The sequence below is a fragment of the Loxodonta africana genome, chromosome 4 (assembly GCF_030014295.1).
Source record: "Loxodonta africana isolate mLoxAfr1 chromosome 4, mLoxAfr1.hap2, whole genome shotgun sequence".
Lineage (NCBI taxonomy): Eukaryota > Metazoa > Chordata > Mammalia > Proboscidea > Elephantidae > Loxodonta > Loxodonta africana.
In genome coordinates, this window is record NC_087345.1 from 43639210 (window position 1) to 43667185 (window position 27976).

At 39.1% G+C, this 27976-nt stretch overlaps 1 protein-coding gene across 5 annotated transcripts in view; it reads left to right on the top strand.

The window, feature by feature from the left end:
• POC1B (POC1 centriolar protein B) overlaps nucleotides 1-27976 on the top strand; it is a 167495-nt gene that overhangs the window by 89876 nt on the left and 49643 nt on the right. The window contains exons 11-12 of one of the 5 annotated variants that reach the window (XM_003405246.4): nucleotides 21173-21388; nucleotides 25485-27449. The exons of 2 other annotated variants lie outside the window; for them this stretch is intronic. In XM_003405246.4, the coding sequence (XP_003405294.1) occupies nucleotides 21173-21388; nucleotides 25485-25589 (321 nt within the window). In that variant the 3' untranslated portion in view covers nucleotides 25590-27449. Of the gene's footprint in view, nucleotides 1-21172; nucleotides 21389-25484; nucleotides 27455-27976 lie in introns of those variants that run through there. 2 more of the 5 variants (XM_064283752.1, XM_023559451.2) reach the window with 2 other exon arrangements.

Sequence of the window (27976 nt, forward strand, 5' to 3'; positions counted from 1 at the left end):
CATTATTCATTAATTTCTTAAAAATGAATTTGCCATGTACTATGGTGTCTGGGTATGGTAGGACCTATAGGGTGGCTATGAGTCAGAATCGACTCAACAGCAATGGGTTTGGTTGTTTTTTTTTTATGTTAGTTATTTTTTAATTTTTTATGGTAGAATCTCAGTGTGGGGAGAAGTAGGTTATAATGGTGAGCAAAAGCCATCATGGAGAATTACCTGTACAATAAGGGTATGAATTAGAGGTGTTTAACTAAACCAAGAATGGGGGTGATAGGATTATAGAAAATTTCTCAGAAAAAGTTTGAGCTGAGGTCCAAAGGCTTGCTGTTTGAAGTGTGTTCCATGGAAAGATTGTTTGGGCATCACCTGGGAACAGATTCTCAGGTCCCATCCCAAGTTTGCTGAATTAGACTCTGTATTTTAGTAGATCCCCAGATGATTTGTGTGTCTGTCAAAGTTTGAGAAGTACTAATCTTAAGCTTTTTTAGAAACAGCTTTATTGAGAGATAATTCACATATCATATAACTCACCCATTTAAACATAGAATTCAGTGGTTTTTAGAAAATTTCACAGAGTTGTGCAGCCGTCAATTTTAGAATGCTTTTATTACCTCAAAAATAAACTCTACTTTTTACTCCCTGCCAGTCCCTTCACTGTCCCCCGTCCCAGTCCTAGGCAACCCCTAATCTACTTTCTGTCTCTGTAGATTTGTCTATGCTGGACATTTCATATACGTGGAGTCATATAATATATAGTCTTTTATGTTGGCTTCTTTCACTTAGCATAAGGTTTTCAAGGTTCATTCATGCTGTAGCAGGTATCAGAACTTCATTTCTTTTTATGGCTGAATAATATTCCATTGTATGTATATACCACATTTTGCTTATCTGTTCATCTATTGATGGACACTTGGGTTGTTTCCAGCTTTTGGCTATTTTGAATAATGCTGATGTGAACATTGGTATACAAGTATCTCTTTGAGTCCCTGCTTTCAAATCTTTTGTATATATCCCTAGGGATGTGGGTCACATGGTACTTCTGTATTTAACCTTTTAAGGAACTGCCGGAGTGTTTTCCAAAGTGCTGTACCATTTTACATTCACACCAACATGGTATAAGGGTTCCAAGTTCTCTACGTCCTCACCAACACTTATTAACGTCTTTGTTTATTGTAGCCACTCTAGTGGTTGTGAAGTGGTATGTCATTATGGTTTTGATTTGCATTTTCCTGAAGACTAATGATGTTGAGCATCGTTTCATGTACTTATTGGCCATTTGTGTATTTTCTTTGGAAAAATGTCTATTTAAATTCTTTGATCATTTTTAATTTATTTTTCTTGTCGTTGAGAATATATACAGCAGAGCATACACCAATTCAGCCATTTCTACATGTACAATTCAGTGACATCAATTACATTCTTCCGGATGTGCAACTATTCTCACCCTCCTTTTCTGAGTTGTTCCACCCCCCTTTAGCATAAACTTACTGTTTCCTATTTAATCATTCGAGTTGCTATTGTCAGTTTGATCCCGTGTAGATAGATCTTAAAAGAGCACAATGCTCAAGGCAGACAGTCTTTACTGGTTGAGCTAAACTTTTCTCTGATTTTAAGAAGACTTCAGGGAATATTTTTGGTTTAAAGATTATCTCAGGGCTATTTGACCATTTTTTAATTGAGTTATTTGTCTTTTTATTATTGAGTTGTAATTTTTAAAAATACATTCTAAATACAAGTACCTTGTCAAATATACAATTTGCAAATATTTTCTCTCATTCTGTAGGTTATCTTTTTATTTTCTTGATGGTGCCCTTTGAAGAACAAAAGTTTTGAGGTTTGATGAAGTCAAATTTATCTATCTTTTTCATTTGTTGCTTGTGTTCTTGGGTCGTATCTAAGAAACCATTTGCCCCAAATCCAAGATAATGGACATTTACTCCAATTTTTTTCTAAGAATTTTATAGTTTTAGCACTTAACATTTAGAGTTAATTTTTACATATGTTGTGAGGTTGGAGTCCAGTTTTATTCTTCTGCATGTAGAGATGCAGTTGTCTCAGCACTATTTGTTGAAAATGATTTAAAGTTTAAGAAAGAGTTGAGGTGAGAGGAATTGGAGTACTGGAATATTCTTAGCAAAAGGAACTGTGTATGCAAAGGCTGTATCTTCTGGGGGAGCTTGGTGAGTGCTATGTACTGAAAAGAGGGCTGGATCCCAGGGTGGCGGGGTGGGGGGTGAGGTGTTATGTAAAGGGAGCCTGTAGAAGAATATAGGGATCAGAGCATGCAGGCCTTTTCAGGAATTTGTCCTTGTATTTTGCAATTAATCTACCAGGCAGCTGAATGGACATATAGAAGCCAGTTAGGAGACTACATCAGTGATCCAGTACTGAAGGAGAAGATAGCTGGAATTAGGATCATCCAAGTGGAGATCAAGAGAGTCAAGTTAATTTGAGAGACATTTAAGTGATTTATGATAGGATTTGTGATAAGTTGAGGGTAAGAAGATGATTATCAAGGATAATTCCCAGATTTCTAGCATGAACAAGGACATGCCATTCATTTATCTGGGTAGGAAAACTTTTGAGAGTATTAAATCTGTGATCACAAGTTCCATTTTGGAAATATTGAGTCTGATGTGTCTTTGAGACATGTAGGAGTACATGGCAGGTATGCAATTGTGTACAGATATCTGGAGCTTAAAGGAAAGGTCTGGATGGAAATTTAACTGCCTGAGTCTTCTGCGTATAGATGGTAACTGAAGATGTGGACTTTGATAATATTGCTCGAGTTGAGAGTACAGAGTAAAAAGAAGGTGTAGGACTAGGTCTTGGGGAATTTTAACATTTAATGGTCTCATGGAAGAGAATGAGCCTGCAGAGGAGGCAGAGAAGTATGAACAAGTAGCAAGAAAACAAGGAGAGTGTGGTGTCATGCAGCCAAAGGAGGAGTGTTTCAAGAAGGATGGGAGTAGTCAACATTGCTGAAAATTAGTGTAAGGATCGGAATTTAGCAGAGATTATTGGTATCTTTTTGGAGAGCTCTTCTGATGGAATACTACAGGTGAAACTAGTATCAAGTGAGTTGAACAGTGAGTAGAGAGGGAGGGGTGAACAAAGGAGACAACTAATATGAATTAGTCTTTCTTCTATTCAGTATATTTGTTGATTACCTGTTATATACCCAGCAATGGGAATATACGGGTGAATGAGTCAAAAGTCCAGTGATAGTGATATATGCATAAGTTGCTATGGGAGTACATTAGTGGAGTGGTTAAATAAGGAGTGTGTGTGTGTGTGTGTGTGTGTGTGCGTATGCTGGAGAATTGGGATGGGGATAGACAGAGGGAGGATGGTGAATTCAGGGAACTGTAGACACTTCAGGTTGGCAGAAGCATTGGGTAGGGCCCAGGTAAGACTGGAGAGAGAAGATGCAGACCAGAATTTTTAAATAGATGTGGAATCTTTGTTTACTAAGTATTGTATATTTTTTTAATCAGCTGCCTGAAAATGGAAACCCTTCTTTCTTTTTTAAAGTACATCTGAAAATGTCTTAATTTTTTGTTTGGGGTTTGTCGAACAGTGATTTTCATCTTAAATGTGCATTCAGCATGTACTTTGTTCATTTACTACTCACAGTAATCCTGTAGGACAGAATAGAACTGCCCCGTAGAGTTTCCAAGGAGCACCTGGTAGATTTGTACTGTCAACCTTTTTGGTCAGCAGCCGTAGCACTTAACCACTATGCCACCAGGGTTTCCATTTACTACTCAGTTAACATTTATTTAGTATGGTTTATTTATTTACTTATTGAACTCCCACCTGCCCTTGAATAGCTTATTATTAAGAAACCAGACACATAGATAGGCAAGGGAAAAAAGTTTGTTTCAACAAACTTTTGTTAATTTTTTTATATGTGCTATATGCAGGAGGTACTGAGTATGTTGCCTACCGTCTGAAAGAAGGTAAGCTATGGCTTCTGCCTTCTAGAAAGGTGCAATTTAGAAGTTAATGGGTACAGAAGGAGATACAATATGGTGATGCTGATGATGATAGGTAATTGAACACAAACTATAGATTAAGTTCTTTACCTACATTTTCCTGACAACCTTATAATATAACCAAAACCAAAATATTATCTCCACCTTACAGATGAAGAAACTAAGGCTTCGAGAGGTTAAGTAATTTGACCAAGGTCATACAGTCAATACAGAGGAGAGACAGGATTAAACCCAAGTCTGCATGACTTGATGTCCCATTAATATAACCACATATTATATGATATCATAGATAATGATGTGTGTGTTGGTTATCTAGTGCTGCCATAACAGAAATACCACGATTGGATGGCTTTAACAAAGAGAAATTTATTCTCTCACACTCTAGGAGGCTGGAAATCCGAATCCAGGAAGAGGCTTTTTCTCTCTGTCAGCTCTGGGAGAAGGTCCTTGTCATCAATATTCTCTGGTCAAGGAGCCTCTCAAATGCAGAGACCCCTGGTCCAAAGGATGCGCTGTTTTCCTGGCTCTTGTTTCTTGGCAGCATGAGGTCCCCATGTCTCTCTGCCCACTTCTCCCTTTTATGTCTCAAAAGAGATTGGTTTAAGATGCAACCTAATCGTGTAGATTGAATCTTACTCCATTAACATAACGCCGCTAATCCCACCTCATGAACATCATAGAAGTAGGATTTACAACACATAGGAAAATCACATCGGATGACAAAATGGTGGACAATCACACAATACTGGGAATCATGGCCTAGCCAAGTTGACAGGTATTTTTGAAGGACACAATTCAATCTGTGACAATATGATATCAAAAATAGCAGAAATGCAAGGAAATGCTTGACAGTTATCTTAAGATGCAAAATTGAAGTATTATAGAGATTTGGAGGGGGGAGAAATTGCATCTATTTGGGGAAGATGAGGAAAGATTTCATTATTTCGCAAATGCAAATTAAAAGTCAACTAATTTAATGTACTGGAACCCTGGTGGCACAGTGGTTAAGAGCTTGGCTGTTAATCAAAAAGTTGGAAGTTCAAATCCTCCAGTCACCCCTTGGGAACCCTGTGGGGCAGTTCTACTCTGTCCTGTAGGGTCATTGTGTGTTGAAATTGACTTGACGGCAATGGGTTTGGTTTCGGTTTTAATACAATGTACACTGTATGCTGAGTCTACATAGAAAGCTTTCATTCTTTTTAATTATTTAATGAATAATAAATAAACAGAAGGTTGGTTCTCAGTACCTAGCTATGAATATACATTGCTGTTATTCTCAAATCATGTAGTTATATTCACTAGAACAATAAATACAGTATTGCCCTCAAAAAACATCCAATGTCATAAATATGTCAGTTCCCCCCAAATATCCATAAATATGAGGTAATTCCAGTAAAAATCTGAGTAAGATTTTTAATGAAACTTAAATAGGTAATTTTAAAGTTAACATGAAAGAGCAAAGAACCAAGTTTTGCCAGGAAAATTTTGAAGAAATCTGAAGGTCAGGGACTCACTAGATAAACAGGATAGCTGCCATCAAGTTGACTCTGACTCATGGTGACCTTATGTACAACAGAATGAAACATTGCCCGGGCCTCTGTCATCCTTATGATCACTGACGTGTTCGAGTCCATCATTACGGCTAGTATGCCAATTCATCTCACCCAGGTTTCTTTCTCTCTTGCTAGCCCCCTGCTTGAGTAAACATGCTGTCCTCCTCCAGCAATTGATTCCTGTATACGAGGAGACATTTACAAGGATGCTTATTATAGCATTCAATGTTGGTTAACAGCAGAGTGGATATATAAATTGTGGAATAGACAGTCACTGGAATTCGGTAGCAAAAATAAGTGAATTAGAGTTACATGCGTCACCATGAACAAATCTAACAAGCAATGTAGATTAACAAAATACAACAAAATGATTTAATATAATAATCTTTTATATGAAGTTCTAATATATGTAAAGGAGCCCTGATGGCATAGTGGTTAAGAGCTTGGCTGCTAACCAGAAAATTGGCAGTTCAACTCTACCAGCTACTGCTTGGAAACCCTATGGGGCAGTTCTACTTTGTTGTACAAGGTCACTATGAATCAAAATCAACTCGACAGCAAGGTTTTTTTTTTAATGGATTTTAATATATGCAAAAACAATACTGTAGTTTAGGGATATCTACATATGTAATAAAATTAAAGGGACATGCTTTAGAATGACAGACAACCATATTCAAGATGGTGATATCCTCCAAGAGGGAAATGAAATAGATCAGAAAAGAGTACACAGTACTCCAACTCTACTTGTAATACCATTTCTTAAGCTGGGGAGATGGTAAATGCTTTATTATTCTGTGTACATTTCATGTGTATGGATTTGAATTTTTTTAAAGCACAGTTGGAACTTTTTAAAAAATCACTTGTTATCAAATAAAAAGAGAAAGATTACTGACAGATTAAAAAATGTTAGTGTTGCAGTGAGGTTGTATTTTTTATTCACTCATATTAATTTTACTCAGTTGCTTTTGTGTACGCAAAGAGGGCAGAACTCTGGAAGGTGAACAGATGGCTTCTCTGAGACATGATGTAGGTGAAATAAAACCAGATATGACCATGTCAAGCCCTCAATTTTTTTCCACGATGTAATACCTACTTGGAGAGTCCCTGTGCGGCGCAAATGGTTAAGCATGCAACTACTAGCTGAAAGGTTGGCGGTTTAAACCCATGCAGAGGACAGGACTGGTGATGTGCTTCTGAAAGGCTACAGCCTTGAAAACCCTGTGGAAAAGTTCTACTCTGCACACATCGGGTCGCCATGAGTCAGAATCTGTTCGACGACAACTAACAACAACGTTATCTACTTGAATACAAAATATCTTTTTCATCATTGGGTAATATGAGCTGTTTCCTGCATCAGAATTAATTTCTCTTTCACACATGCATCCACACACGCACATGCGTACACACCTGTTTTCATCAAAAAGTGAAGGATAGTTATAAATAATGGTGTTTTATTTCTGCTAGTCATTTTAGTATGCTGCGTAAAGTCCTTGATTGCATTCTATATGAAAGAGATAATAAGGATAATAAGAGCTATGACAACAGGGTTCACAAAAGAAGTAATAGCTGTGCGTCTTTCATTTGAATTTACAGAAAATAGTGTTTTATTTTTCTGGAATACTAGAAATAACATCTGTAGCCTCTTTGGTTTAATATTAACTCAGAAAAAGAACGCTAATTCCATTTCACTGACTACCTGTCTCCATCCCCTACCCCCCCACACAAAGAATTTTTGTCCGTGCTTTGTTATTAATGAAGGTGTATCTAGTGCAGTGCACTGTTCTAGGCTCAGCACAGGCCATTAGAAGGCAGATCTTCCTTTAAGGATTTTATAATTTGTATTTTCCTAGTAATGTAAGAAGTGAAACAAGAAAAAATTTTGTGCAGATTTTATTCATCCTAGTTGTATGTTTTTGAGTTGTATCCTACCCATTCATGGCTTCAAAATTAATACTTCTCTAGAGATGAATGTGAAAATTAAAGACAAAGTCAGAGAGTGGATTTGTGGTCTCAGTCATCTTTTCTAAGGGGCTAAGTTAATCATTCAGACATTCTAGTTGATAGTTACACACGAGCGTATTGTTCAAGTCTTCTGACAAAAAACGAAATTTCCAATTTGGTTTGAAAGAAAAAAAAAACCAAAGTTCTCTATAAAAACTTATCCCCCCAAAGCCTGAAGGCTCTAAGGAGATGTGATTTCTCCCAAGGGAAAAACAAGAAGTTTTCCTCAGCTCAGCAGATTTAGTTTGGGAGACGCAGCTTTCATATGACATTCTCTGATTTTCTCCTAGAAATACTTTTAAATTAGATGTGATCAGGATATACAACATACTCTACAGGTATTTAAGATAGATGAGATGGGGTTCTCTCCATCAGGAACATGTTGTTGGGTGCTGTCAAATTGGTTCCAACTCATAGCGACCGTATGTACAACAGAAACACTGTCTGGACCTGCGCCATCCTTGCAATCGTCGTCATGCTTGAGCCCATTGTTGGAGCCACTGAGTTGGTCCATCTCATTGAGGGTCTTCCTCTTTTTCACTGACCCTCTACTTTACCAAGCATGATATCCTTCTCCGGGGACTGATTCCTCCTGATAAAATGTCCAAAGTATGTGAGACGAAGTCTTGCCATCTTTGCTTCTAAGGAACGTTCTGGCTGTACTTCTTCCAAAACAGATTTGTTTGTTCTTTTGGCAGTGCATGGTATATTTAGTATTCTTCACCAACACCATAATTCAAAGGCATTGATTCTTCTTCAGTCTTCTTTCACATGCATATGAGGCAATTGAAAACAGCATGGCATGGGTCAGGGACACCTTAGTCTTCAAGGTGACATCTTTGCTTTTTAACACTTCAAAGAGATCTTTTGCAGCAAATTTGCCCAATGCAGTACTTCATTTGATTTCCTGACTGCAGCTTCCATGGGTGTCAATTGTGGATCCAAGTAGAATGAAATCCTTGACAACTTCAGTATTTTCTCTGTTTATCATGATGTTGCTTATTGGTCCAGTTTTATGGATTTTTGTTTTCTTTATGCTGAGGTGTAATTCATACTGAAGGCTGTGTGGTCTTTGATCTTCATCAGTAAGTGCTTCAAGCCCTCTTCACTTTCAGCAAGCAAGATTGTGTCATTTGCATAATGCAGGTTGTTAATGAGTCTTCCTCCAATCCTGATGCCCTATTCTTCTTCATAGAGTCTAGCTTCTGGGATTATTTGCTGAGCATACATGTTGAATAAGTATGGTGGAAGGATACAACCTTGATGTACACCTTTCCTGACCTTTTTTTTTCCCCCTCTGTTTTCCCAACTGAGCCACTTACTCCTTGTGCAACACTGGCTTTTGATCTTAGGGAAAGAACCAGAAGACAGAACAGCACTCTGAGTCACTTCTGAAAGACAGCACCCTCTGCTAGGATTCTCAGATGAACTCAGTGACTGTCTGAATCCTTTTTGTGCTGTTGGTAAACTCAGTGAAAAGCCTCCCACTCTTCGGCCACCACTTCTCTAGTCCTCCAATTTTGGTCATTTTTCAACCCCACAAGGACCTCCAATCCTTCTAGCCTATTGCCTTTCCACTGGCCATGCCTTATTTCTTTGCCTCTCTCCTTTTCCCGGTTAGATTCTACTGCCCATCATTACATCCATGCTCATGTCCCCAGCTCTCTCTGTTGTTCTCGCCCAGGAAAACTCCAACCTAGGTGAAATCTATTTCTCTGCCCAGTGTTTGCCTATACCCAAGCAGCTGAATTTTAGTATACAGCTAAACTGACTGGTCTCCCTTAAATTTATTTATACAAAGTGCCAGGGGCTCTCTCCGCACTGCCAACCCATTAGTGAGTAGTTATCCCCTCACAGTCCTGTGCCATCAACTCTTTGCACTTGACCTTTTCCATCAGCATGCATTTGTAATATATTTATTACCTTTAAAAATGAATACTATTGGCCCCTCATACCTTTCCAGCTTCTGTCCTATTGCTCTGCTACCCTTTACAGTAAAACTTCTCAAAAGAGTTACCTATGTTCACGGTCTTCATTTCTTTGCTTTCTTCTCTCCTGAATCTGCTTCAATCTAGATTTTGTCTGCACCATTCCACTGAAACCACACATGTTGAGATCCCAGTGACTCATCTTAAAATCATTAATATCATACACAAGTAAAATGTTGTAGAAGATAATTCAAAAATGGTTACAGCAGTATGTCAACAGGGAACTGCCAGAAATTCAAGCCAGATTCAGAAAAGGACATGCAACCAGGGATATCATTGCTGATGTCAGATGGATGTTGGCTGAAAGCAGAGAATACTAGAAAGATGTTTACCTGTGTTTTATTGACTATGCAAAGGCATTCGACTGTGTGGATCATAAAAAATTATGGATAACTTTGTGAAGAATGAGAATTCCAGAACACTTAATTGGGCTCATGTGAAACCTGTACATAGGCCAAGAGGCAGTCATTTGAACAGAACAAGGGGGTCCTGTGTGGTTTAAAATCAAGAAAGGTGTGCGCCAGGGTCGTATCTTTCTCCATACTTTTTCAGTCTGTATCCTCAGCAGATAATCCAAGAAGGTGAACTATATGAAAAAAAAGAATGGGGCATCAGGATTGGAGGAAGACTAATTAACAACCTGTGTTATGCAGATGACACAACCTTGCTTGCTGAAAGTGAAGAAGACTTGAAGCACATACTGATAAAGACTACAGCCTTCAGTATGGATTACACTTCAATGTGAAACAAAAATCTTCAGGACTGGACCAATAAGCAACATCATGATAAACAGAGAAAATATTGAAATCGTCAAGGATTTCGTTTTACTTGGGTCCATAATCAATGCCCATGGAAGTAGCAGTCAAGAAATCAAATGACGTATTACATTGGGCAAATCTGCTGCAAAAGACCTCTTTAAAGATGTCACCTTGAGGGCTAAGGTGCACCTGACTCAAGCCATGGAATTTTCAGTTGCCTTGTATACATGTGAAAGGTAGACAGTGAATAAAGAAGACCCAAGAAGAATTGATGCCTTTGAATTATGGTGTTGGTGAAGCAGAGTGAATAATTATGGTGTTGGACAGAAGAGTGAATAAACCTGTCTTGGAAGGAGTACAGCCAGAATGCTCATTAGAAGGGAGGATGGCGAGACTTTGTGTTACATGCTTTGGACATGTTATTAGGAAGGATTAGTCCCTAGAGAAGGATATCATGTTTGGTAAAGTAGAGGATCAATGAAAATAAGGAAGACCCTCAACGAGATGGATTGACACAGTGACTGTGCAACAATGTGCTCAAATATAGCAACAATTGTGAGGATGGTGCAGGATCAGACAGTGTTTCATTCTGTTGTGCATAGGGTCACTATGAGTCAGACCGAACTCGATGGCACCTAACAGCATCTACAACATCTCAATCAGCCTCTCTGCACCAGTTGATTCTGGTGATCACTCCCTCCTTGAAATTCTTTCCTCACTTGGCTTCTGGACCATTACCTTCCTACCTCAGTCTCTACCCTGGCTTAAAAAGCCGCTCATGATTTGGTCCCTGGCTTCGTCTCATTTTCTACCACTTTCCCTCTCCCTCACCCCACTTCAACCACCCTAGCCTCTCACTGTTCCTTAGCTTTCCAAATATGTTCTTGTATCAGGTTATTTGCACTTATGTTCCCTCTGCCTGGAACATTCTTTCCTTAGAAATTCACGTGACTGACAGCCTGTTGTCATTAGGGTATCTGCTCAAATGTTACCTTGTCAGAGAGGCTTTCCTTCATCACCCTCTCTAATGTAGCACCTAACTTGGCTTTATTTTTCTTCATAACCCTTGTCACTACCTGAATTTATATAAAATATCTGTATATTTATTTTCTACCTCCTCATTGGAGTAATAGCAGGGTCTTTTCTGTTTCTTCACTTCTTGAATAATGGCTTCACAAAGGTGTCTGTGTTCTCATCCCCAGAATCTGTGAATGTGTTTGCTTACATTTGCAAATGTTAATTAAGGATCCTGAGATGGGAAGATTATTCGGCATTATCCAAGTGAGCTCAGCGTTATCACAGGGATCCATCTAAGGGAAAGAGAAAGGTAGAATTAAAGAAGGAGATGTAACAACAGAAGCAGATATTGGAGTGATGTGGCCACAAGCTAAGGAATGTGGGCAGCCTGTATAAGCTGGAAATGGCATGGAATAGATTCTCCCCTAGAGCCTCCAAAAGGAATGCAGCTCTGTTGACACCTAGATTTTAGCCTAATATGACCCATTTGGGGTTTCTCACATCCAGAACTGTAAGATAATGAATTTTAAGCCATTAGGATGGTGACAGTTTGTTACAACCCTAATGCTGTAACTAATGCACTCCTGTGTCTCTGGCACTTAGAGTTTTGCCTAGCACATAGATGCTAAATAAAATAGTTTGAATGAATGATGTGTCTTTACTGGTTTAGGTCCTATATAGAGAATATTGGAGTTTCCAACCCCTATCCTACATGCTATCATTGAAAATAAAAGATCTTTCTTTAGAAAACAAATATTTGCTTCCCTTTTTGTCTAGGGAAAAGATTTTTTGTTATGCTTTTTTTATCCTAGTCTATTTCAGGCAGGCATTTTATTCATACGTGTGTGTGTGTGTGTGTGTGTGTGGTGATTTAAAAATCTCAGAATGTCAGGAATGGAAAGGACTTTAAAGGTCATTCAGTTGAATTTTTTGATCTGTTGTTTGCATATTTCTCACAATATCCCTGACAAGTGACCATCCAGAGTCTATTTTAGAACCTTCAATGATGGGAAACTCACTTGGGCTGGAGGCAGATCAAGCCACTTTTGAGTAGCCTTTTTTGCCTTGTGTTTGTTTTGTTTTTCACTTACAGAATTGAACCAAGACTGGAAATGTCAGTTTTAAACCAAAACCGACTTGTTTTTACCCATTTATTTCAGAGGTATCTGAAGTCCAGATGACTTATTAGCTTTACGTATGAAACGCCTACATTTTTGCATCTGTATTGTCAGAAAATCTCTATGCCTTTCCATGGGAACCTCTCAAATATGCTTCTGGGGGATAAAATCAAAAAGCCATTCGCAGTTAGGTTGTTACATTTGCGTTGCTTCCTCATTACGCCTCTGAGAAGCCTTCAGCAGAGAATGGGATTGGCTTAACTTGGGGATATTTTTCTGCAAACGCTGGTTATGAATACTTATTTTTTGTGGATGGCTCAGCTGATGCAGGATGGGCAATTGAATTACTAAGTTCAATTAGTGCTGAGCCCTAGCTGTGTTTATACACTATGGTAGGCACCTGAGGAAAAAGATGATAAAGTCATGGCTCCTACCCTCAAGAGGAAGGCATAATCTAGTATCACACATATAACAAGAAGTGATAAATGCTCCACCAATGGCAGGAAAAATGTCTTAGGGGAGTGAAATGGAGCCAGTGATTAATTCTGACTTGCCAGCCTAGACAGTGCGTGAGTGGAGAGGGTAGTGGACAGAGGAGAGAAGAGGAGAGGGGGAAGGGGAATAGATGTAATGTATGAACATGTGTATGTAATTGATCACCACAGTATCCTGAATGTTCCTTTGTTAATTATATAAATAGTACAGGTGTGGACTTTCATTATATAGTTCAATGATTAATTTCCTAAAAATTCTTATTTGGCAGTGCCACAACTTTCACTTTTCTATTCAGGTATTAAAATAATTTATTCTCTAATGTAAGTGACAAGTGAAGATTTATGCCTTACAATTAATCATGGCATTTAAACAACCTGTTAAGGGTCATTTGTCCCCAGGGTGTGACATGTTTTATGTCTAGCTCTCAGAAACTTTCAAGGTAGTTTGCATCAGTTAACTCTATCTTTTTCTCTGGTTTATCTGTTGCGTAGGAAGTGGGTCTTTTAACCTGTGGAGATAAGGATTCCTCAGCCCCTCAGATTCATGCTAAGCCCTTGGTAAGCCTGTGCTTCTAGTCTGAGATGGCAGCCAACAGCTTGTCCAGAGGAGGACTTGAGGGTGGTGATTGCCCTGCCATTCTCTTGGATAAAGTGGTTCCCTGGAGAGTGTCAGCTCCATGGAGTGCCATGTCTGACTTGTTCTATGCTGTAGCTCTAATGCCTGCCATAGGAGCTTCTCATTTGTTGAATGAATCTGTGAATGGATGATCATTACCGCAACTGAACTTCAAATGTCAGCAATAGAAGAGATAAGAAAAGGAAATGTGGTGTGATTTCCTCCTTTTATAAACTACCAAAGCGTTTGTCCTTTTTGCAGTCTTACAGCCATTTGTCTGCTTGTGTTTCTTGCTCATTCAGCAATGCCTGCAATGTGCCAGACGCTGTGGGAGGCCTAGGCCCTGCCTTGTCTTAATTCTTTCACCATAATGTAGACTCCTTGAGGACAGACAGCACATTGTGCTCACATTTATCATTGGTAAATGCTGAGCATAATGCAGGTGCTTAGTAAGCATTTGCTCACAAAATGAGTATTAGCAACTTTGCAATAGGAGAGGACCTCAATGTATTGAGAGCAGCAGGTACTGAAATCTCAGTTGCTGGACTTCTAATAGTCTGAAGTCTTACACAACATGTTTTTTCTTTTCTAAGATTTTTTTTTTTTTTTAGTTTGTTTTTGTTGTTTTAATTTTGTAAATAAGTGCTTTGAAACTTCCCCAAGCCATGCATCCCACTCTTTCTTTCCCTATACAGACAGGATACAAAGGCAGGACTGGCTGATAGGGAGGAATCTGCTAATACTTAGATTTTAATACCTTTGAAAGACAGACATGTTAAGTGGCTAATGTTGCTGAATGGAGATCTAGCATTTTTCTTGTCTCTTCCCATATCCTTTCCTTTTTTTTTTTCTGTTTATCTTCATATGTCACATAGTAATAATATTTTTTGCTAGTCCCAAGCAAGAAAATTAAAACTATATTGGAGCTCTTTTATAGCTTGGGGCTATCTATGGTCTTAAATCTTTTCTTCACCCATTTTTCTATTGCCCTTTCTTCATTAACTACCCTGACTACAAACCCCCAGAGTTTAATGACTGGCTTGTTAATTAGGCTGGGACTTTTTCCCATAAACAGCTGTAGCTGTTGTTATGATATGACTTGTGATATTTGTGGCCATGTGTGTACATACTTAAGTACATATGTTGTGACCCATGTAAAAAACTGTCTTCATTATGGATAAGTTGGTTTCCATCTTCGAGAATAGTAATAAAACCTGTATATGAGTGGTTAACATAATAAAAAATATTCAAATCTGCTAAGAACTGGGCACTCTGCTAGGTCCTGGGGATACAGTGGTGAGAAGAGCAGGTAGTGTGCAGTCTAGTAGGGGAAATAGACAAGGAACACATGTATGAATGCAAACTCTGATCTGTTATGGAGGAAAACATCAGGATGTCATGCTGGAAAGTGGAGGGTCCGGCTTAGGTAGGGTGGTCAGGGGCTACTTTTCTGAAGACATGATGATTAAACTGAGATTTGAAGGTCAAAAAAGTACTCATCCGTGCTGCCAGGACCAGGAAGGCCATGGAGGCACAGCAGAAAAAAAAAAATTTTAGAAGCAGGGTAAAAATCACCAGTCTTTTGAGCAGGAATTATTTCTTTTGGGTGAGGATGGTTGTGCATTGCCACCACGCATTGTCCCAGTGAGTAATGTGGCAGCCTAGGGTAAGGAACACAGTCTGTGATCATGGGACAGGGCTTCTTGGAGAATTCTTTGTGTAGTCCGTACTCACCTTTTACACTGCTTTCTTTTTAGTCTTTGTTAACAGCTCAGTAGTTGGGGACCCATGTAGGTAAGTGCTATGTGTTGCTTTCCCAGTTTCCTAGCTCAGAGCATGAATAGGAGGGTCATAGATTCTTATGAATATTGACAGCATTAAAAATCCTTTATGTTAGTTTGTTCTTCCATGTTATGTGATTGCTTGGAGTTCTGCTTCTGGACATTTTAGCTTTTCTTGGTCACAGGAAGTTGAGCAATTCAAAGTGATAGTGACTGGGCTTGTTTTGTGGGCAGGAGTTTTAATGAATGCCTCCTACCATATAAAGTCATTCTCATTCAGGTATTTTAGGTTCACATTTTAACATTGTCAGGCACATTCTAAAGATGAAAAATGTGGGGTGTAGAGCCCAGCTCCTCAGAGACTTGGGTGGTTTTTCAAGATAAATGTAGCCTACTAGACAATAAAACAAAAATATAAGTTCCTAAACCCCTGAAGGGAAAAAGTAGAAGAGTTCCTCCAATGACTGCCGGCACCAAAATGTGAGCTCCAAGAGGGCAGGGCAGGGCCTTGGACCATGTTGTCCTTTGCTGAGTTCTCACCATTTAGAATAGTGCTTGGCGCAGGGTAGGCTCCAGAAATATTAGTTGCATGAACAAATGAAAAGACCCTGAGCAGATGTATTTATCAAGGTAGGAATACTGATTTTTTTAATACATATTTTTTAAAAATAAGCTTTTTGTTATTTTTTTAGCAAATGGTAAGTTAGTAGGATTATGGCAGAAGGAAACTTGAAAGTTTTCATCTTCCTAAAAAATGATTGGAAGGATCATGGAGAACAATTGTCTTTAATCCCAAAGTTATAGTGCTCAGAGTGCTTTGGCCTCTCAGATTTATGATTGGTTATATTTCATACACTTTTCCTCACTGTGTGGCCTTCAGTAAGTTATTTAACCTCATCAGGTCTTTTTCCTCATTCCTAAAATGGGGAAAATAGTAGAACCTACCTTATAGGGTTATTGTATTAGTTAATATGTATAAAGCACTTAAAACAGTGCCAAGCACACAGTAAACTCTATCTGTGCTAATTGTCATCATTATTATTATCATTATCATCATCATTAGATGTATATTGTCCATGTTTTAGGTAACCCCTGTCAAGAATGCTCATGTCTCAAGCTAATAATCAGAAATGTAAAATTGATTTAAATTTTTTTTAATTATAAAATATATTTCTTTGGGTTTTTGTTTGTTTTAATAGGAGCTGTAATGAGATATAATTCCCATACCACAAACTCCACCCTTTAAAAATATGTAATTTAGTGGGTTTTATATTTCCCAGAGTTATACAACTGTCACTACTATCTAATTTTAGAATATAAACCACCTCAAAAGAATTTTAGAACATTTTTGCCCCCCAATACCTATTAACAATCTCTACCCATTCGCCCCTCCTTCTAGGCCCTGGCAACCACTAGTCTAGAGTCTGTCTCTATAGATTTGCCTATTCGGGACATTTCAAGTAAATGAAATCATACAATATGTGGCCTTTTGTGTCTGGTTTTGCATAATGTTTTTAAGTTTCATCCATATTATAGCCTGTATCAATACTTCATTCCTTTTTGTGGGCCAATAATATGCCAATGTATGGATACAGCACATTTTGTTTACCCATTTCTCAGTTGGTGGACATTTAGGTTGTTTCTACTTTTTGGCGATTATGAATATTTCTGCCATGAACATTAGTGTAGAAGTTTTGTTTGGATGTACACTTTCAATTCTCTTGGGTTTATACCTAGAACTAGAATTCCTGAGTTATGTGGTAACTTTATGTTTAACATTATGAGGAACTGCCAAACTTTTCCAAAGTGGCTGCACCATTTTACAACTCCATCTGCAATGCATGAGGGTTCCAATTCCTTCATATACTCACCAACACTTGTTATTGTCTGTCTTTTTAATTATGGCCATTCCAGTGGTCATAAAATTGTTTGTGTGTTTGTGTGTGGTTTTGACCTGCATTTCCCTGATGATTTATGATGTTGAACATCTTTTCATGGGCTTATTGGCCATTTGTATATTTTCTTTGGAGAAATATCCATTCAAATTCTTTGACCATTTTTTAAATTGAGTTATTTGTCTTTTTAGTGAGTTGCAATTTTTTAATCTATTCTAAATGTAGGTACCTGTCAGATATATGATTTGCAAATATTCTCTCCTATTCTCTGCATTATCTTTTTATTTCTTGATAGTGTCCTTAGAAGCAAAAAAGATTTAAATTCTGATAAAGTTTATCTGTTTTTCTTTCATTGCACATGCTTTTGGTGTCATATCTAAGAAACAATTGCAAAATCCAAGGTTACAGAGTGTCTTAGTTATCTAGTGCTGCTATAACAGAAATACCACACATAGATGGCTTTAACAAACCGAAGTTTATTCTCTCACAGTTTAGGAAGCTAGAAGTCCAAATTCAGAGTGCCAGCTCCAGCAGAAGGCTTTCTTTCTCTGTCAGCTCTGGGGGGAAGTCCTTGTCATAAGTTTTCCCCCTGGTTTAAGAGCTTCTCAGCTCAGGGACCCTGGGTCCAAAGGATGTGCTCCACTCCTGGTTATTCTTGGTTGGTGGTAATGAGGTCCCTCTCCTCTCTGCTCGTTTCTCTCTTTCATGTCTCAAAAGAGTTTGACTCAAGATACAACCTAATCTTGTAGACTGAGTCCTGCCTCATTAACATAATTGCCTCTAATCCTGCTTCATTAACATCACAGAGGTTAAGATTTCTAGCATATAGGATAATTACATAAGATCAGAAAATGGAGGATAGCGACACAATACTGAGAACCATGGCCTAGCCAGGTTGACACATATTTTGGGGGGACACAATTCAATCCATAACATTCCACCTTTCGGTCCTCCAAAATTTATGTCCTTGACACATGTAAAACACATGCACCCCATCATATCACCCTAAAAGTCTTAAATCAAGTCCAAATTCCATCCTGGAGCAAAATTCCTCTTCATCTGTGAAATCTAGAATACACGTTATCTGCTTCCAAAGTACAATGGTGGAACAGGCACAAGGGAGACATTTTCATTACGAATGGGAGAAATTGGAGGAAAAGAAGGGATAATAGGCACAAGAAAGTCAAAAGAACTCATTACATTAGCTCTCAAGTCTTGAAAATAATCCTCTGTTCTCTGAGACCATTTAGGCAATGGCCTCGCTTTCAGGCCCCTGGAACAGCAACTCTGCTCCCCCTGGCTGAGGGAGGTCCTATTCATCTGAGTGGTGACCCCACCCCCTCAGCCCCGGCAGGCCCTATTCTTCTACTCCTTGGGCATAGCAGCTCTGCCCCTTCAGCTTTGGGCAGCGGATCCAGCCCCTTCCTGCTGGCACTAGCAAAAGGCAAGCGCACACTCCAGAAATAAGTTGATGAAGATCTCACTCTTTGAAAACTAGAAAACTGCAGCCTCACCCTTTAAGAGCCCAGAGATCATGGCCCCACCCTTTGAGACTGAGGCAGCTCTGCTTCCCATGCCCCTTGTCTCTTCAGCTTCTTCTTCCTGATTCCTTGGCCTCTTGGTCCCTTGGGCCCCTTGGGCCTGCCTTGCCTCTGCACTACCTGGGCAAGTGTTGCAAAGCTCTTTAGCTCTACCAATAAGTGCCTGGAGGCACCACATTCTGCCAGAAAACCATGGCTGGAAGCACTCAGCTCTGTCGCTCCGCTCCGTGGGTCGGCCAGCCTAGCTCCACCGATAAGTGCCTAGAGGCACCCCCACTCCTCCAAGAAGCCTTCTGCCTGAAGGCACTCAGCTGTCTTGCTCTGTGGGTCACCTCCTAAGTATCTAGCACTGGTCTCTTGTTCTGCTGCTGCTTTTTCTCTGCAGCTGCGTCTCGCCACCTGCGCCATCTCCGGTGTTATAGCTCTCCTTCCTTCCTTCTTAGCCCTCATCAGAATTGTGTTTGATGTCCATAATTTCACCAACAGTCTCTTCAAGGCAATCTAGGCTTTTACTGTTGTTAGGTACCGTTGGATCTGTTCTGGCTTATAGCAACCCTGTACAACAAAATAAAACACTGCCTGGTCCTGTACCATCCTCACAATCATTGTTATGCCTGAGCCCATTGTTGCAGCCACTATGTCTAACCATCTCATTGAGGGTCTTCCTCTTTTTCAGTGACCCTCTACTTTAGCAAGCATAATGTCCTTCTGGAGGGCCTGGTCCCTCCTGATAACATGTCCAAAGCATGTGCGATGAAGTCTTGCCATCCTCGCTTCCAAGGAACGCTCTGACTGTATTTCTTCCAAGACAGACTTGTTTGTTCTTCTGGCAGTCCATGATATATTCAGTTTTCTTCACTAACATGATAATCCAAAGACATCAATTCTTCTATGGCATTCCTTATTCATTGTTCAGCTTTCACAGGCATATGAGGCAACTGAAAACACCATAGCTTGGCTCAGGCACACCTTAGTCCTTAAAGTGACATCTTTGCTTTTTAACACTTTAAAGAGGTCTTTTGCAGCAGATTTGCCCAATGCAATGTATTGTTTGATTTCTTGATTGCAGCTTCCATGGGCATTGATTGTGGATCCAAGTAAAATGAAGTCCTTGGCAACTTCAGTATTTTCTCCATTTATCATGATGTTGCTTATTGGTCCAGTTTTGTGGATTTTTGTTTTATGTTGAAGTGTAATCCATACTGAAGTATGTAGTCTTTGATCTTCATCAGTATATGCTTCAAGTCATCTTCACTTTCACCAAGCAAGGTTGTGTCATTTGCATAACGCAGGTTGTTAATGAGTCTTCCTCCAATCTTGATGCCCATTCTTCTTCATATAGTTCAGCTTCTGGAATTATTTGCTCAGCATATAGATTGAATAAATATGGTGAAAGTATATAACCCTGAAACACACCTTTCCTGATTTTAAACCATGCAGTATCTCCTTATTCTGTTTGAACGACTGCTTCCTGATCCATGTGGCACAATTAAGTGTTCTGGAATTCCCATTCTCTTTTACTATTAGGCACTTTAAAACTCTTCCAGCCTCTTCTTATTACTCTATTTCAAAACCACTTCCACATTGTAGGTATCTCTTAGAGCAGCACCCCGCTCCTGGTACCAAATTCTTAGCTATCTAGTCCTGCTATAACAGAATCATAAGTGGATGGCTTTAACAAACAGAAATTTATTCTCTCACAGTTTAGGAGGCCAGAAGTCTGAATTCAGTGTGCCAGCTCCAGGGGAAGGCTTTTTCTCTCTGTTGGCTCTGGAGGAAGACCGTTGTCATCAATCTTTCCCTGGAGCTGGCACCCCAAATTTGGACTTCTAGTCTGCTAAACTGTGAGAGAATAAATTTCTGTTTGTTAAAGACGTCCACTTGTGGTATTTCTATTATAGCAGCACTAGATAACTAAGACAGAAAGATTTACTGCTATGTTTTCTGAGAGTTTTGTAGTTGTAGCTCTTATATTTATGCCTGTAGTCCATTTTGAGGTAAGTTTGTACATGATGTGAGGTAAAGACTCAATTTCATTCTTTTGCATGTGTATATTTTCGATGCTATTATATGTGGATTTTTTTATTGTTATCTTCAGATTCTTTATTGTCGTATGTTTGTTTTTAAACGAAGTGCATTTAACAAAATTTTTTAATGGTAGAATACTTGATCTCTTAGACAGATATATGTAAAGTGTATTTAATTTTTTTTTAAAAACCAAGGAAATTATAAATTTTCTCTATTCACTGTGAGCTTTTTTTCCTTCTTGTAATTTCCATAATTTGCTATAGTTGAGGATGGACGATTTAAAGGTAAAGCTATGCTTTTTAGAAAAGGAGCACTGAAAACTTTTACATATAATTTTAAAGCTTGCAAAATATAATTCTTCATATCTTTTCTATAATGTTAAAGACAACAGACACCTCTGGTAGAACTCTGCCAGAAAAGAGTGAAGAGATCAGCGGATATTTCTTGAACCCTTCATTAGTGTCAGACTGTTCACCAGCAGCCCTGAAAAAGAAAACAGAAGACATGAGTGACCCACCCTACGAGAGCCAAAGAAGCATACCGCTGGCTGTGACTGATGCTTTAGAACATATTATGGAACAGCTTAATGTTCTGACACAGGTGGGCTGGCATGCTTTGTACTGGGTGGTAAGAAATACAAAACATCCCTGGGATACAGCAGGTTGCAGACTTAACAGAGCGGGGGAGATTTTTCCTTAGCAAGGCAAGTTCAAGGTGATAATCCATATGCCAAAATAAGCTCTGCTGAGCTGCTCTAGCAAGATCTTGTGGAGGTGAGTCTAGAGTCAGTTCACGCACATGTGTGAGCTTAGACACACGCACACACGCATGTACATCTTGTGCTGTCTCTGTCTTCCCAGGGCCAGAAGGCAGTAATATGAGCTATGAACAGTGGTGATACTTCATGCTAGAAATGTATTTGGTTCTGGGCAGTCATACTTTTCCCTGGGAATTTTTTTTTTTTTTAATTAATTTTTATTAAGCTTCAAGTGAACATTTACCATTCCAATCAGTCTGTCACATGTAGGTTTACATACATCTTACTCACTTCTCCCACTTGCTCTCCCCCTATTGAGTCAGCCCTTTCAGTCTCTCGTTTCGTGCCAATTTTGCCATCTTCCCTCTCTCTCTATCTTCCCATCCCCCCTCCAGTCAAGAGTTGCCAACACACTCTCCAGTGTCCACCTGATTTAATTAGCTCACTCTTCATCAGCATCTCTCTCCCCCGCACTGGACCAGTCCTTTTCATGCCTGATGATTTGTCTTCGGGGATGGTTCCTGTCCTGTGCCATCAGAAGTTCTGGGGAGCATTGTCTCTGGGATTCCTCTAGTCGTAGTCATACCATTAGGTATGGTCTTTTTATGAGAATTTGGGGTCTGTATACCATTGGTCTCCTGCTCCCTCAGGAGTTGTCTGTTGTGCTCCCTGACAGGGCAGACATCGATTGTGGCCGGGCACCAACTAGTTCTTCTGGTCTCAGGATAATGTAGGTCTCTGGTTCATGTGGCCCTTTCTGTCTGTTGGGTTCTTAGTTGTCGTGTGACCTTGGTGTTCTTCCTTTGCCTTTGCTCCAGGTGGGTTGAGACCAATTGATGTATCTTAGATGTTTGCTTGTTGGCATTTAGGACCCCAGGCACCACAATTCAAAGTGGGATGCAGAATGTTTTCATAATAGAATTATTTTGCCCATTGACTTAGAAGTCCCCTCAAACCAAGTTCCCCAGACCCCAGCCCCTGCTCCGCTGACCTTTGAAGCTTTCATTTTATCCCAGAAACCTCTTTGCTTTTAGTCCAGTCCAATTAGGCTGACCTTCCTTGTATTGAGTGTTGTCTTTCCCTTCACCCAAAGCAGTTCTTATCTACAGATTGATCAATAAAAAGCCCTCTCCCTCCCTCCCTCCCTCCCCGCTTTGTAACCACAAAAGTATGTGTTCTTCTCCGTTTTTTCTATTTCTCAAGATCTTATAATAGTGGTCTTATACAATATTTGTCCTTTTGCCTCTGACTCATTTCGCTCAGCATAATGCCTTCCAGATTCCTCCATGTTATGAAATGTTTCAGAGATTCGTCACTGTTCTTTATCGATGCGTAGTATTCCATTGTGTGAATATACCACAATTTATTTACCCATTCATCCGTTGACGGACATCTTGGTTGCTTCCAGCTTTTTGCTATTGTAAACAGAGCTGCAATAAACATGGGTGTGCATATATCTGTTTGTGTGAAGGCTCTTGTATCTCTAGGGTATATTCCGAGGAGTGGGATTTCTGGGTTGTATGGTAGTTCTATTTCTAACTGTTTAAGATAATGCCAGATGGATTTCCAAAGTGGTTGTACCATTTTACAATCCCACCAGCAGTGTATGAGAGTTCCAATCTCTCCGCAGCCTCTCCAACATTTATTATTTTGTGTTTTTTGGATTAATGCCAGTCTAGTTGGTGTGAGATGGAATCTCATCGTAGTTTTAATTTGCATTTCTCTAATGGCTAATGATCGGGAGCATTTTCTCATGTATCTGTTGGCTGCCTGAATATCTTCTTTAGTGAAATGTGTGTTCATATCCCTGGGAATTTTTGATTCGGTATGTTCAGAAGGTTAGGTCATTCTAAAAGAGGTATTTAGGGCCTGAAGAAAAATGTCTGGTTACTGTGAAATATCTCTAATGCTGATGGTTCTTCACTCTGAAGATATTCTCACTGTCCAATATATAGCTTCCCTTATTCCAAAGCTTCTTACTTCACTTCTTTTTTCTATTGTGAGAATTAATCATTCAGCAGGTGTTTTAAATTCAAGAGAATACATCTTCAGAATTCATGATGCTGTGTTCTGCCAGTGATTATGGTTTTGCTTTCCCATTTTAGAATATTGCCCAGTCCTTTGAGGCCAATTTACCTTTGCAAAGAAGGAATACAGTGGATTTTAAATAATATACCAAAGGTCTTCCTGCTCTTGGCCACTATAGATGTAGTTTATGGGAAGTGGTATATTGAAATGGATACACCTAAGGTTTCATTTCCAGCTCTGCTGATTCAGTGTGTCCTTTGAACAAGTCTTTTATTGTTCCTCTTTAATGTGCAGAATGAGGATATTGATATTTGTCAGAGTAGACATTGTCACAAATTATACAGAAAGAGAGGTTAAGATGTGAACTAGAGAGATACAATTGCTTGTTCAGAATGAATACTTCAAGTCAGAATAGCTCCTGCGTAGAAATGCCTAACTCAGTTCTCAGTGCTGGCTGTGCCTTATAATCACCTGGCAGTTAAGAAACTTACAGATGCCTAGTGTTCACCTCCAGAGGATCCATGTCCATTGGTTTGGGGTAAGGTCCTGGCATCAGTTTCTTAAGCATTCCCAATGATTCTTTTTTGCAGCCAAGGTTTAAAGTGCTAGTTAAGTGAGTGTTTTTATTCCGGTGATTACTTCTCAAGGCCTTTGGAGTTAAGTGGCATGTAGGTGGATTTGGAGTTCTGACAGGTTGTAAGAAAGAGCCTTTCAAAAACTCAGAGTCACATAAGGTGTGTTCACTGGAAGTCATATTAAACTTAACAAACTTCTCTTCTCAGCGTTGTGCTGGAGGTGACTGTCTCTGTATTTATTACACATTTCCTTCCTTTAAAGGCAGTTTACCTCTTGACTTCATGGTCAAATTCAGTTTTGGTTGGCTTGTTTCTTGTTTCTTATATTGGCATGACTTCCTCACCTAAAATGTCATGTTTTGATGCTGGGTCCTCATCAGGGTCTCTCCCAAATCAGTCTTTTCATTCCTATTCTTTCACCTTCGTGACAGCTTCAGAGGATGATAGGGAACTAACTCATTATCTTGAAACTTGGTAACTAAAATAACTAACCAGTTCCACTGAACTGTGTACCACTGAAAAACCAAATAGTAGATAGGGAAATATCTCTTATACATTACCCCAACTAATATATGGAAAAAAAAATTGTAGAATTAGAATATCATCATTTGTAATCCTAAGAATTAATAGATCTATGCATTGAATAGTTACTAACATCACAAAAAGAAATGACCAAACGTTATTAATGTGCCTCCTAATGAACAGGTACATGACAGCCTATTCTTTTATCAAGGGATCTAATCTGAGTCTCATCAGGCCACTGGATCTAGTTGCGAATTTACAGAAATTTAATGTTTTACATGGATTATCTCATTCAGTCCTCCAAATAACCCTATGAGGTGTTACTGTCATCCTCTGGTTCAGGGAACTGTAGCAATCGTTATGATTTCTTCAAAGTAAACTAGTTATCCAGCTGTCTGGTCTACCATGAATGGGATTATTACAGAATGACCAGTGCTGGCATTTAAGTAGCACCTGGGCCTGACAGGTGGCATTTTGCCGCCACTCTACAATGCAGTTTATGGCACCACTGAGAATGCCACATGTGGTCTCTTCTCCGGCACTGATGCCTTAGAAGATTGGGCATAAGAATTGTCTGTAGAGCCCTTTCTCCTCACATGTGTCCATTTTTTTCTCTTCCTCAAACTGCTCAGCAGTGCTTTGCCCTGTGGTAGGGTCTGGGGCACAGAAGCATAGCAAGTTATGGGGCTCATTTCTGAGCCAACCACTTGGCAAAAGCATGGGTGTTCCAGTTATTTCTAAGAAGGACCTCCTATGCAACGATTATCGTCATTGGCGCTACCCAATATTGATGATCTTCTCCTCCTTTTTACAGACCGTTTCAATCTTGGAGCAGCGACTGACTTTAACAGAGGATAAACTGAAAGACTGCCTTGAAAATCAGCAAAGGCTTTTCACTGCCTCCCAGCAGAAAAGTTGAATAGAAAAGTATGAGCCAGAAGCATGATAATTGCCCCACGTAAATATATTCAGGAAAGTAATACAGGATGCCTCATGCAACACAACTCCGCGCTAATTATCATGGCATTTCTTTAAGCGTGAGCCACAGAGCAAAAGGCAAAAGGCATATTTAAGGACTAATTTAAACATACAAATCAATGTCAAGGACTAATTTAAAGTATTACCATTTATAATTGCAGTAATAAAGTGATAAGCATTCAAGTGACTGTATTTGCCCCCATATTATTTAAAATGTTAGTTTTTGTTTGGAGTCCAAATCTTGCCAGGAAAGTAACAAAAATCTCTGGATTTCATTGTTAAATCATTTCAGATTGACCATGTTCAGGCAGTTCCTTGAAGCATTAATGTATTTCCTTAGAACAACACCCCCAGGTAAAAGAATTCATTTACCTCTAAAACAGCGTCCTGAGTTACTGATCAACCTCATTTTATTTCCTTCAATTGTAATATATATATATATTTATCATTTCTTACTGATGCCTTGAAAAGATGATCTAATAAAAATTCCAAGCACACAGAATTTCCGCAGCAAAAATACACTTGTTTTAATTAGAAAGCTCACATGCATGACGTAGGGCAATGGGTTTTTACTTAATTTATGGTGTATATTATTTATTCTTTGGCAACCTGAGGAAGACGAAGAGTTAGACATACACGAAGCACATGTATCTTTTCTTTCTCGAGTGAATGCACTGAATGATGTGGGTTGTGTCCAAACCTGTGATCATGGCTCACAGAGATTATGTTAGTGTGATTTCAGTGTTCTCAAAAGCCGGGATGACACAACAGTGATATTTTAAAATACACACCCATGTATGTACACATGCGTAAGAAATGTTACTGCTTAGGTTATTTTGGCAGCTGAGTAATAAGCACTTTAAAAAACTACCATTTGCATCGTTGTCTTCTCTCTCTCTTTTTTTAATGAATTGTGATTTGAAACAGAATGAAAATGAGCCAGGCATCCTAAAAGATCACGGCTACAAATTAAGAATCTTGTTTTATCTTAAACAAAATGAGAGATCAGAGTGAAGAAAAACAGGCAAATTAATTTTAGCTTGTTTTTCTGTTAACTTATATCAAAGGAAGTGGTACCAGAAACCAACCCACATTTATGGTGTCTGTAAGTGACTAGGGAAATGCCATCCATGTTTGGGAAAAGAAGACAAAGCGAAGTCTTATTTATGTGTGAGTCTCTGTTTAGAAAATTTTCTTACAGCAATTTCAGTTGTATCTGTGAGGTGCTTTTTTTTTTAAAAAAAATCATTGTGTGTTGTGCCTTTTTATATCATACAAAGTGTGGACTTTTAGACATTTTCAAGAGCTTACAAAGACTAAGTCGCATTGTATTTTTATTACCTCACTGAGAAGACTAAGAAATGTCATACCAATTTTTTACTCTTTTTTGTGCTTCAAACAATAAAGACTTTTTACCTTCAAAAAAATGTTCTTTTTATTGTTTAAATGATTAAAACCTGGAAATACTAAACTTCTTATCTTCAAGTTCATTCAGTCTTTAATGTGCATAAAGATCTCCTGGAGAACTTGTCAAAACACAGTTTCCTGGCCCCCGTCCCCAGAGATTCTGATTCACGGAGGAAGGAGGGCCCAATTTGCATTTCCAACAAGCTCACTGGTGAGCTTTCTGCTGCTGATCAGAGAACCACATTTTCAGAACCACTAAACTAGCGTTAGCCACTTCTTACATATGTTGCCATATATTTTTACAGTCATCACTGACCTTTATAAGTGATATAAAAAGTGATGACATCAGTTAAAATGCTTTGAAACTTTTTCAAGAGGGCCATTTGATAATTCCTCTCTCGCTCTCTTTTTTTTTTTTTAAATACCTTTGAGGAATCTCCTTTGTCTTCATCAGATTCCAGCCCCTCTTTTCTAACTTGTACGTCCAACTATCTGATCAGCATCTCCACTTGGAAGTCTAATAGCCTGTGTCTAAAACCAAACTTTACCCCCACACCTGCTTCCTGATCCCTGCTCCAGCAGCTTCCTTGCTAGTCTTCCCTATTTCAATAAGTGTCAATGCTCCTTCCAGTTGCTCAAACTGAAGACCTTTGACTCTTCCGTCTCGCACCCCACATTCCAGTCCTTCAGCAAATCTTGTCAAAACGAATGAAACACCTATTTTTCACCACTCCAATGGTACCATCATGGCCCAAGCCATGATTTATCTCAGGATTTTACTAAGGATTCCTCTTTCCTGGAGGACTGCATCGCCTCCTAACTTGTCTCCCTGCTTTCACCCTTACACGGCAGGCAGGCCAGAGAGGTTCTCGAAAAGCCTGAGCCAGAGCCTATCACTCTTCTGCTCAAAACCCACCAGGG